The sequence below is a fragment of the Dreissena polymorpha genome, chromosome 13 (genome assembly GCF_020536995.1).
Source record: "Dreissena polymorpha isolate Duluth1 chromosome 13, UMN_Dpol_1.0, whole genome shotgun sequence".
NCBI classification, from domain to species: Eukaryota; Metazoa; Mollusca; class Bivalvia; order Myida; family Dreissenidae; genus Dreissena; species Dreissena polymorpha.
Window position 1 is genome coordinate 28,110,661 of NC_068367.1, and position 12,766 is coordinate 28,123,426.

General features: G+C 35.3%; 1 protein-coding gene across 1 annotated transcript; it reads left to right on the forward strand.

Annotated features, from left to right (window-relative positions):
* Positions 1 to 1,059: 1,059 nt before the first annotated feature.
* Positions 1,060 to 9,838, forward strand: LOC127855726 (uncharacterized). Its single transcript, XM_052391517.1, has 3 exons — positions 1,060 to 1,488; positions 1,795 to 2,804; positions 8,503 to 9,838. The coding sequence occupies exons 1-3, from the start codon at positions 1,154 to 1,156 to the stop codon at positions 8,853 to 8,855; spliced, it is 1,698 nt and encodes a 565-aa protein (XP_052247477.1). The 5' UTR covers positions 1,060 to 1,153; the 3' UTR covers positions 8,856 to 9,838.
* Positions 9,839 to 12,766: the final 2,928 nt, after the last annotated feature.

The window sequence follows — 12,766 nt, forward strand, 5'->3', positions numbered from 1 at the left end:
TTTTCTATGATGCGTTCCAAATCTTGCAGCATGGACACCCTGTGTTCTGCTAAGGTCGACAACACGATGTAGGATTTGTACACGAGACAAGTTTACTGATCGAAGTCTAGCGTAGAACTGACCAAACAATCAACACCCCGTGCAAATTCCCGCCTGTGTCCACCTGAGTGACCATCACTCACGTGACAACCACACGCATGAACGAACCGCACATATACCTGTTTTGTGCGGTGCGTTATGTTTAGACATACGTTCTGTGCTATACTCCGTAACGCACAGAACTGAAAATTGTCAGCGCAATCAGTCCCCTAGTAGTAACAATTGAGTAATAAGGTCCCCAAAATCACGTGTGAAAACGTTATGTCTCTTTTAACTTTATTTGGCACTAATTGACAAATGTGATAAATCTGCAAAAAAAACCTGTTAATTTGACGACGTCACGTAAATAGAACAATCGTTGATGTTATATTTATTAACCATGATGAATAAAACGTACATCAACGATGATGAATAAAAAAAGAAAAACTCACAAGACTTTAGATTTTTATTAATGCACTGGATGGCAAACAAATTGATATTTTATATGAACACACTGTCATTCATACTATGTATTCATTAACATCGTAGTTCTTATCATATTAAGTAATCATATACATGTTAGTAAATTTCAAACAAATATAATTTATGTCAAATGGGTGAAAAATAAGAACATTTTCGATTCGGAAATATTTAATAAGTCAAGATATAGTGTAATGCGACCTACTGAAGTGAAGTATCTATTACAAAAAACACAAATATCTTGAAACCGACAACAAAAGAAAGTATCGGAATTGACATTCCGAAATGACCGAATTCGGATTAAAAATGTATAAATAATCTGGTACTTGAATTCATGGTTCAGCGGACCACCGAAATCCACGAAAATTCGTACCATACAAAATTTAATGGTTTTACAGTATATGATAACATACATGTACACCTCATATGATTTGATAATGCATACAGTCACACGAAGTCAAGTACTGATAGCTCAAATCTTTATCTGTAAATTGTAGGTACAAAGTAAAATATTAGTTGATTGACGACACCAGTTGAAGATGTGTAATTTAAGGCGTAAATAATTCTATTGAATATTTATACTAAGGTGATCAAGATGGCTACGTATTCCAAGTCAACTGTGGCTAGTGGCTCTGATTCATTTATTGACTTTTGTTGTTTCCCCTGTTTAGAGAACAAAATTGACCAGTGGGCTGACTTTTACTGCGAAAACTGTCAGAAATTTTATTGTGCAAAATGTATTAATCTGCATAGTCCGTTGTTTGGGACACATGTGACATACGGAAGGGGAGACACAAGTAAGTGGCCAGTGTCCAAGGAAGTGGAGGATTTCCTTCAGAAATGTGACCGTCATGACGACAAACATCTAGAAATGTTTTGTGAGGACCACAGTCAGCTGTGCTGCACTAATTGTGCTTTCGTAAATCACAGGTTTGTCAGACACATATTTGCTTTTTTTTTTTAATTTGTCGTAAGAGACTATTCAATACAGCCTTATTCAGATAAATTTATTTCAAGTTCTTTTTTGTGAAATGAAATTTTATATGATAACTAGTATTAATAATGTGTCTGTTAAAAATAGAAATCAGTATTAAAATGAAGACATTCCATATCTTATTACTTGAAAATAGCATTAAAAAACTACAACAAAAACACGATTAACGAAAGTTCATACATATTATTGCATAATGGCAATTTAAACCTCATACAAATATTTAAATATTAATTTCCATTTAGACAATGTGCTAAAGTAACACTGATATCCCAATCAGTAAAAGGATCTCCACCAAACTTGCAGCAACTATCAAGAAAAATCCAAAGCATTCTTGAAGAAATCAAGAAACTTCAGAATTATTGGGATACCAACAAGCAGTCTTTGCAGGCTTCATACGACAAACAATTATATGTAATACATGACACGCGCCAAAAAATAAATAGTATTCTAGACAACATTGAAAAAAACACCATGAAAGAGCTAGATGATAAGTTGGCCAGTTTGAAAGCATCTGTCAAGACTGATGCAGACAATTGCAGCAAACTCAAAAATGAACTCAAGCAACTCAATGACGCAATACAGGACATTGTTGATAAGGGCAAAGCAGAACTCACATTTATTGCAAGTAAGAAATGTATGGAAAAGATTAAACAGTCTGAAACATATCTGAAGCAGAACTCGTTTCAGGTTGAAAGTTCACTGACAATCCAGGCAGACAGGGATTTTCAACAGTACTTGTCTAAATTGTCAGGTCTGGGGAAGATTGTACTCAGTACCAAGGAAACATTAGTGTTAGTTGACCAGGCACTCACTGTACAAGGGAAGTCAGAGTATAATGTGCGCCTACAGAGTGATTCAGATAAGGACTGCTATATCGGGGCCATTTGTGTTCTCTCTGAGGATCAGATCCTTGTTGCAGATTGTATTAATAAAAGAGTTAAGCTACTCAATCATCAATACCAGGTGGTGGGTCATTATGATTTAAATGGTTTTCCATCGGACATGTTTAAAATCACACCAAGTGAAGTAGCTGTTACTGTGAATGACACTAGGACACATGAGGTCCAGTTTGTCTCTGTGAATGGTGGGCAGCTGGTTAAGGGCAGGATGTTACAGTTTCAACATGCATGCAGGGGTATTGCTCATATTATGCAAGACCTGTATCTCACTTCTGGCACTGCACTTTACAAGTATTCAATGAAAGGAGCCCTTTTGACTAAGTTGTATGAAGATACATCAGACAAGTTAACAGGTAACATTTGATGGATATATTCAGGTAACATTTGAAAATATCATATGAAATAATACAATAGCATTAAGCTTATTATATACATATTAACACAAAAGTCATTTGTATTTTACCTTTGCCAGTTTCAGGCAATTATGTTTGCAAATAACTGACATATTAATTTCACTATAAGTAAATGAAAACTCCTTAATATTAAAGTCCTTCCTTTGCTCAAGTATTTTCTTGCCTTTTTCATCACTGTATATGACTTTTTCATTGGTAAAGAAAAATATTTTAAATAATTCCTCTATAATAATCATGTCAGAAAGCTCAGACTGTGTACTGTAAACATATAGAAATTCGTCGGTATAAAATTTCGTGGTTTAATAATAAACAACTATTTCGTTGACACGTTATTTCGTGGATTTCAAATAAAAAAACAACTAATTCGTTGATACGTAATTTCGAGGATTTCAAATTTTTGGGGAAGACTGACCGTCATAATAATTAAACTTTTATTAAAACAACCAGAGTAATAACAAAGCATAATCTGCTAATCTGTATTGACAGCAAGACTTGAGGTTAATGTGCACTGAAGCCTGAAAGTGTTGCCGATAATTGTCAATAAGAGGGATACAGCGGGGCACTTGTGGGTCCCCGCTCGCTAATTGCCATCTGTGTTGTTTTGACAATATTAGTAATTCTCAGCGCAATCGGTCCCCTAGTAGTAACAATTGAGTAATAAGGTCCCCAGAATACACGTGTGAAAACTGTTATGTGTCTTTAATTGGCACTAGTTGACATATGTGATAAATCTGCAAACTGTTAATTTGACGACATCACGTAAAAGAGAACAATCGTTGATGTACAGTTTAAATTCCATGCTTGATTTAAAATGTATTATTACCCAAACACTTATCAAGAAAACAACATATTGTATTAACTAGCACATCTCAATCTAACAATGTCTCTTTCAAAATGGTTGAAAACGGGAACAGTTCAGACACGTTCTCCTACTATAGCAGGATTGCCTGACCCTGCAAAGGCTCAGTCTACGACCTAATTAGCATTATTGACACAAGCCGCTAACAATTCAGTGGAAGAAATGGTTAATGGCCGTAAATGGAAGCGTATAAACAAGAGCTGTCACTAGGACAGCGCTCTCGACTATTCGAGTGCTTGACAGTATAACGTAATGTGGGTGTGTGGTCATTTAATAGATGATCTTTCAAAAATAAGAAAAAATAAATAAAAATAATATATATATTTATTTTTTTTGGGGGGGGGGATTCTGGGGTGGAGCGTGGGGGATGGTTTGGGTGGAGTCCATTGTGGTATGTCAGGTAAGTGTTGTTTTGTCAAAGTATGAATCAAATCTGATCATAAATAAAGACGTTATGGCAATTTAAGCAAAATTTATTAATTTGACCTTGAGAGTCAAGGTCATTCAAAGGTCAAGATCAAATTGAACTTGCCAGGTACAGTACCCTTATGATAGGTAGAAAATATTTGAAGTTTGAAAGCAATAGCAATAGTGGATCTAAACACAAAATTTAACAAAATATTCAGTTACTAAGACAAAAAAGGGCCATAATTCTTAAAAAATGCTTGATACAGCTGTCTGCTCTTGTTTATAGATTGGGGTCATGCTGGTAAAGAAGTTTGCAAAATATGAAAGCAAACTTTAACATAGATTTATCAATAATATGCATATTTTAAATGGAAAAAGGGCCATAATTCTTACAAAATGCATGATACAGTTGTCTGCTCTTGTTTATAGATTGGGGTCATGTTGGTAAAGAAGTTTGCAAGATATGAAAGCAATATGTCAAGGGACATTGAAAATATTTGAGGTAGTTCGCAAACTTTGACATAGAGTTATCAATAATATGCATATTCTAAGTGGAAAAAGGGCCATAATTCTTACAAAATGCTTGATACAGTACACTCCACGCGTTTTCCCCAAAAAACGCGCTCCCTCCGCGGGTTTTTTTCTGCTAGCGAGTGTTCACGCGGCGTTGGAAGAGCGAGGTGAACTCGATAAAACGCTCGGCGTTACGCCGCGTTCGCTAATTACCGCGGCGTGTATTACTTTAGGCTAGTCGGTAAATGCAGACACTTTCCGTTCTTATCAGTGATCGCCGCGCAACGCCGCGTTAGCAGTGTGCTACTGGGCATGCCAAAAAATAAAAACATTGTTGTAATAAATTGTTTAAATACTGTAGTACATGTATAATAAAGATAATTGTATAGAAAATTAATACGTATAAAAATTATGTTTTTTAATTCACAGGTATGTCTACAATATGAATTAGTCTAATATAATACATTTAACAAATTAATATTTAAATTATAACACATATGACACAAGAATAAATTTTCCATAAAATTTCCAAATGAGAATAATAATTAGTAATCCGAAACACACTACGATTTTTAATTGTTAACACGACGTTTACTAATGCTTCCAATATACAGTCATCATGTATATTTCCCGACAAAAGTGCGCGAAAATTATGCTGCAATGTACAAGGTCAATGTACAATTATACTCCTCCAAAGCGTGCGTGTATTGATTTTTTTTTGTACAAACTTTGTAGCGCAGAGAACATTGAATTTTGTTGATTTCGGTTAAAAGTTTCTTTGGTATTTATTAACGAAATTATATCGCGAATAAGTTTATATTTCCTCTAAAATAATTTTAAATCGAACACGCCGAATCTTTATCGTTACGGTATTTTAGTAGAGTAATTATTTTAACACTAATTGTACTGTAAACTGATTAAAGTAGACATCTGGGCGGAACTGGATTTTAAGTGTTTGACGTTATGAAAACACGCAAAGCTTGTCTACTGACCTATTGTGTAGACTGCTGTCTGCGGTGTTTTGACAAAAGGGATTAACATGTGTGAATGTCACTCTGCCGATTTGGTCCATAATTACTGGTAAACATTGTTTAGAATGTCGACGCAACAAGAATACAACTGTGAATATTAAATGCAATTATCAACTCAATACATTTGTAGTTACCACCTTTGAGCAATAACCTACACACAAAGAGAAAATGAATGCATTAGCGAGCATAGAATTGACTTTGTTCCGACAATTAAAACCATTCCTTATGCATTCGTTGAACGTGTTTACTTGAGTAAGTTATGCCTTTAGACAGGAAGCGGCTTTTCTTTGATTACGTCAAACTGTCAATTCACACAGATTTGCGAGATTTTTAGGGTCTTTGGTCATTTGTATACATGTTCAGTATAGAAAATCACCTGCTAACATGAAAACTTTGGATTAAATTATCAAAACGAGAGCGCCGATGGCGCAGAAAGCATTGTTGCAAGATACAGGGAAGTTGCTGCTGAAGTAAATGTTTAGGTCAAAATATACTAAATAGTTTCCTTATATGTTTCGATGTAAAAGCGACTACTTTGAGCGAAAATAAATACAACATTTTGCACATAGAGACCCCCATAACCATACCTTTTCTTGACGGGCATTCTTAGCTGAATCGATTTAAGCAATAAAAAAGATTTGTCATGTTCAAACCAAAAACAAATTCGACTCAAATCAAAATCGACTGTTTTTGCGCCTTTTTTTCGGCCGTTTTCTAGTGGATTGTAACCTTTTGCAGTGCCATTTTTTACTTTAATCTCCAACTTTATCCTATTTCAGGGATTAAGTAGTGAACACCTATGCTTACCCTATCAATATCTCCAAACGATAAAACCAGAACAAAGTGTATAACATGCTTTCGAGGAAAATATGATGATTTGTTTAGAAAGTACAGCCCTTCATGACTCGATTATTTAGTATATTGTAGCCTTAACGATTGCTGACATCACGAGTCGCCCCCCTTGTTAACAAAATGCTCTATTTTTAGAAACGGGAATTCCAAATAGTGACGAATGTAAATGGTTACAAAATAACATAACTATGAAAATAAATACGTAGAATTACATTATTTCACGCATACCATTATGCAACCATCCGTTTTCTTTTCCGACTTGATACATTTACAGCTTTCAATTTAATATTTTACAGACACAGCACTCGTCCAGAATTCGCGCAAATCCATTAAATCCGATGCCACATTTAAACCGTTAACTCTACTCGTAACGTTAATTTCTGGCTCAAAGTAAATCATTTTAACTTCAATTAACACATCTCTATTACTTTTAAACTCTACTTCATCAAATCCATAGAAAGGCACGTCAGAATCCATGTCATAAATCAGAAAACATTCATCGTACTCCGCCATTTTTTACACATTTTCAAAGAATAAAAGTGCTTTATGCCCCACTTCCTGCTGAGAATATGTTTTAATTTCTATTTATAATTAACCGATGAAATGTTACATATACTTAAACCAGGGCCGTATGAATTCAGTTATGTAAACATTTGACCTCTCACAGAACAGTAAACGAAGGAAATAGAAATTGGGATCCCATAGAAATTAGGTGTGAGGTCACTATCAACAAGAACAGAATTGTTTTACGAACGAAATTTGTTTCAGGTTATAAGAAGATTTTTTGACATAAAACGGTCTTAGAAAAATTCACTAAAAACGGTGTCAGCAATATTCTTGGAAGAAAACGTTAGAAAAACGTTTCCCCCCAAAAAATTGTAAGAATTACCATATACTAAATTAAATAGATATTTCGTCTGATTTTTGATCAGGTAAGGCTTCATAATGGACAACCGACCGATGTGGATTTTCGAAATGTGGTATATACCATAAGCATAGGTGCAAGCACCTATGCTAATAAAACAATGTTGCAAACTGTGTTTATATTAATTGGTAAGTATTAGTTAAAAGACGACGTTTTGTGTGTCGTAAATCAACGAGTTTTCTATACAACAACAACTACTTCTACAACCACGTCGGGATCGATCTATCTTGGTTGTTTTTTTTAATTGTAAATATTATACTACATGTACATGTATGTACTTGTAATAAATGTAATTTTATTTTAAAATCAGGAAGTCAAACAAAATTTAATTGATCGTTATCTCGTAAAACGCGGAGTTTCCCCCGCGTTGCCAACGCCGAGGGCCGCCGCATCGGCTTATCAGTTTTGTCGATCGTTAACCGCCGCGTCCAAAATCAAGCAAACGCCGCGTATAGCGGGATTTTCTTAATCTCCCTCCAGGTCGAAACCCGCAGAGTATGGAGGGAAATTGGAGAAAATGCGTGGAGTGTACTGTACAGTTGTCTGCTCTTGTTTATAGGTTGGGGTCATGTTGGTAAAGAAGTATGAAAAATAAGAAAGCAATATGTCAAGGGATATAAGAAATATTTGGGGTGGTACGCAAAAACTTTAACATTTGAACGCTCACGCTAACGCTAATGCCGGGGTGAGTAGGATAGCTCCACTATATATATTTCATATATAATAGTCTAGCTAAAAATGTATAAATAATCGTTGGTACTTGAATTCGTGGTTCAGCGGACCAACGAAATCCACAAAAATTCGTACCAAATACGAAATTTAATGGTTTTACAGTAAGTGAGTAAATGTACTTATTTAGTGTATGTAAGTGCTGTTCATTCCATAGGGTTTCAGCATAATATAATCATCCTTGAATACATGATTCATTTTAAGAAAAATCATGCTTTATTAATGAATACAAATAGCTGGGGTGAATAAGTGTAAGAGTGTCTTTATTAACATAATGATTCTGTTAATAACTAACTACAATGATCCTACTCTCTTTTACAGTATGGAAATGTGCAGTGAGTCCTTCAGGTGACAAGATATTAATCACCAACCATTCCCATAACAAGGTCCTCACTCTGGCCAGAGATGGCACAGTTCTCCAAACCTTCACAGACCCAGACCTACAACACCCACGTGGTATCCATGTTACTGCTCTGGGACAGGTTCTGGTGTGTGGAGAATCATCCAGCACTATCATTCAGCTGGATGGGGAAGGCAAGAAGAAGCTGGCAACTCTTGCTACCAGGAAGGATGGACTTAATTACCCACACTCAGTCTTCTACAATAGGAGCACAGCATCCATCATTGTGGGACAATGGCCTAGCAATAACATCCTTGTGTTAAGAGTAAAATAGGTGTTTTGTCACAAGTTTCAGTACAAACATTTTGGAACATGTACTTTACATGAATTCTTGGCCACACCAAACTTGTATTCAGTATTATGTTTCATCACATAAATCACATGAATGATTTAATATTGTCGTGCCTACTAATGTCAAATCATGAATATGTTTGAAAAGGTACATTTATAATTAACTTTGAGAGCATGGATCTATTATTTAGTGTTTTGTTTCAATGCATAATTCTTGCGAGATTATATATTGTGTTTCAATACAATTTAATATGTGCTACCATCTATTGCTGATAATTATTTTTCCTTTTCAATCGCATATAATCAGTGTATTGTTGTTTTCTTGATATATATCTTAAAAATGAATAACATGTACATACATGATTCTTGTATTCAGTATTACGTTTCATCACATAAACCACATGAATGATTTAATATTGTCGTGCCTACTAATGTCAAATCATGAATATGTTTGAAAAGGTACATTTATAATTAACTTTGAGAGCATGGATCTATTATTTAGTGTTTTGTTTCAATGCATAATTCTTGCGGGATTATATATTGTGTTGCAATACAATTTAATATGTGCTACCATCTATTGCTGATAATTATTTTTCCTTTTCAATCGCATATAATCAGTGTATTGTTGTTTTCTTGATATATATCTTAAAAATGAATAACATGTACATACATGATTTTTTTTTGTGGTTATGTTCTATAATATTTTTGTGTAATTGTTATGAACAGTAAAAAGAACGGCAGAGTGCAATTAAGGAGGGAAGGTTTTACATTTTCATTGTATTATTGAACAGTCACCATGTGTTCTGTCCTTAAAAATATAAAGTTATTTAGATTGACAATTATGTATTGTACAGACTTCTTTAATTATTGTTTTTAGATTTTACTTTTGTTGATTACAGTTATATATGTATTTACTAGTGTCATTCATGCTATCTGCCTTTACTGTTCACTACATGTATGTTTTGCTGAATACATTAACTTTTAATTATGTTCACATGCCCCTTTGTCCTTCGCATTTTCTTCCAATCAATTATACAAATATTTGCATTATCTGTGTTAACTACATGAAAAGACACTATTTTGTGTATTAAAGTTACATTTCCAAACACGTTGTATGACTCATATATGCCAGTAATTTTTTAAAGTTTATTTTACAGCCTGTGCCTGTGAAATTTTGATAAGAATTTTTGGATTTTTTTCTTTTGCCATTCTGAAACAGCCTGAAAGAGGCTGTAATTTGGGACAAAAAAGATCACTGTATGCATTTGCAGTGCGTGCTTTATCAGTGGTTTTTGGGGTTGTGGGGGATGGGGCCTTTAGCCCTTACGTGGGGGAAATTTAACATGCGATTTTCCACTTAAGGGAAAAAATTGTGCGTGTTTTTTCCTTAATGGGGAAATATGTTAAGAGTCTTACTTTTACTGTTTAATGGTTTTAAAAAAAAGACTTATTTTCTTCATAGATTAATGTTTCTGGTTAATTTACACTTCATAACTAGAAATGGCGCTGCAGAGGCCGACGCATATCCCCATGCCGCATGTTTGACCCAGGGGGAACCCCAGGGTTGGTAATGGGGCCATGCATAGTTAAGATTGGCTGTATTGTCATAAGAGATGTTCAGTATCAATTGGAAGTGAATCGGTGTAGAAATGAAGAAGTTCATGTAAAATTACATAAAACAAGAGATGTGTTTGTCAGAAACACAATGACCCCTCCTGCGCTGCTTTGATTTATTTTTTTTTAAATTATCATTTGGCAGGTTCATTACTTACCTCCCTTTAAAGCTTATTACGTCCCTTGGATTTGTTTTTTTTGACCTTTGACCTTGAAGGATGACCTTGACTTTTCACCACTCAAAATGTGCAGCTCTATGAGATACACATGCATGCCAAATATCAAGTTGCTATCTTCAATATCGCAAAAGTTATGGCCAATACACCATACCGGGGGCATAACAAGAGCACCGCATAACGGGTGCCACGCTCGGCTGCGAAAGCTTGTCAGAATTTATTTTTTTTAGAGGTCACAGTGACCTTGACCTTTGACCTAGTGACCCAACAAGAGATGTGTTTGTCAGAAACACAATTATGACCATGTCAGACATCACTGACAACCAAGGCCTGTGGTTTAAAAGAGCCAGAGTTCATCATGTATCTATGGACATAAGTCCACAGGTATGTAATGAACATCAAAGAAATTATAATTATATAATTTAAAGAAAAACTTTGACAAATCAATCATTTGAGTTATAAATAATCAAAATAATAAATCTGTACAGTAACTGTGAAAAGAACTTCAATTCTTGGTAAGGAAATATAAAATATGAGATTTATAATTATATAAATTACTTTCCTTGAAAATAATTGTCTCTAACAAATCTCTATTTTTAGTAGCAAATAATTAAAAGCCACTACCGTGACTGTGATTGACCACTCGAAATGTGCAGCTCCATGAGATACACATGCATGCAAAATATATAAAGTGGCTATGTTCAATATTGAATAATTATCTCCCTTTTTAAAGCTTATTACTTCCCTTAAATTTGTATTTTTTACCGCAGACCGTAAAGGATGACCTTGACCTTTTACCACAATGTGTTTGTCAGAAACACAATGCCGCCTACTGCGCCGCTTTGATTTATTTAACAACAAGGGACAAAATTGTCACAAAACCAGGTTTTCATTGTGAAAAAAAAATCTGATAAAGAGAGAAAACTCAAACTGAACTTTTGAAATGAACAAACAAAATAAACCCCCTTTGTAAGTTTGTTTTTTAAAAAAATCTATTTTTAGTCGTTGCGACCTTGACATTGGAGATATTGACGTGATTCTTTCGTGCGACACACCATCCCATGATGGTGAACAAATGTGCCAAATGATTTTAAAATCTCACAATGAATGACATAGTTATGGCCAGGACAAGCTCATTTATGGCCATTTTTGACCTTTGAACTCAAAGTGTGACCTTGACCTTGGAGATATCGACGTAATTATTTCGCGCGACACACCGTCCAATGATGGTGAACAAATATGCCAAATGATTTTAAAATCTGACAATGAACGACATAGTTATGGCCCGGACAAGCTTGTTCCGCACGCCCGCCAGCCAGCCAGCCAGCCAGCCAGCCAGCCCGCCCGCATTCGCCAATCTAATAACCAGTTTTTTCCTTTGGAAAACCTGGTTAAAAATATATATGTGGGCAGGTCAGATAACCATGTCCATTTAAAGCTTATTAGTTCCCTTGACTTTGTTTTTTCGACCCTAGACCTTGAAGGATGATGTTCAACTTGAAATTTTACCACTCAAAATGTGCAGATCCATGAGATACACATGCATGCCAAATATCAAGGTGCTATCTTCAATATTTAAAAAGTTATGACCAATGTTAAGGTTTAAGCACGACGCCTACGGCGGAGTGCAGACGTCGGACGGCGAATGACGAGCTGGCTATGACAATAGCTCGGGTTTTCTCCGAAAACAGCCTCGCTAAAAAAGAGTGAAAATCTCTGACTCGGCCCCACCCCAACCCCCATAACTTTTGACCCAGGGATCTGATAAAAATTCCAAATAGTGCAGGGTCGCACATATGCTCATAGCTACCATGTGTGTAAGTTTCAAGGTTCTAGTGCTTATAGTGTAGGAGATAGTGGCCAGGACAGACGGACAGACGGCGGAGATAACCACAATATCCCCACGCTTTTCAAAAAGCGTGGGAATAACTACTTGGCAATAACTGACTGCGGAATTGTTGCCATTATTTTCAGAATTAGAATGCACTGGTGATGCAATTAGGATATCACTAAACTCAAACGGTTCTGTTGCATCATGACCATCTTGGATGGGACTGACTATGGCTGACTTTGTCAAAGTGATCTCTTCTTGAAAGGGACTGAC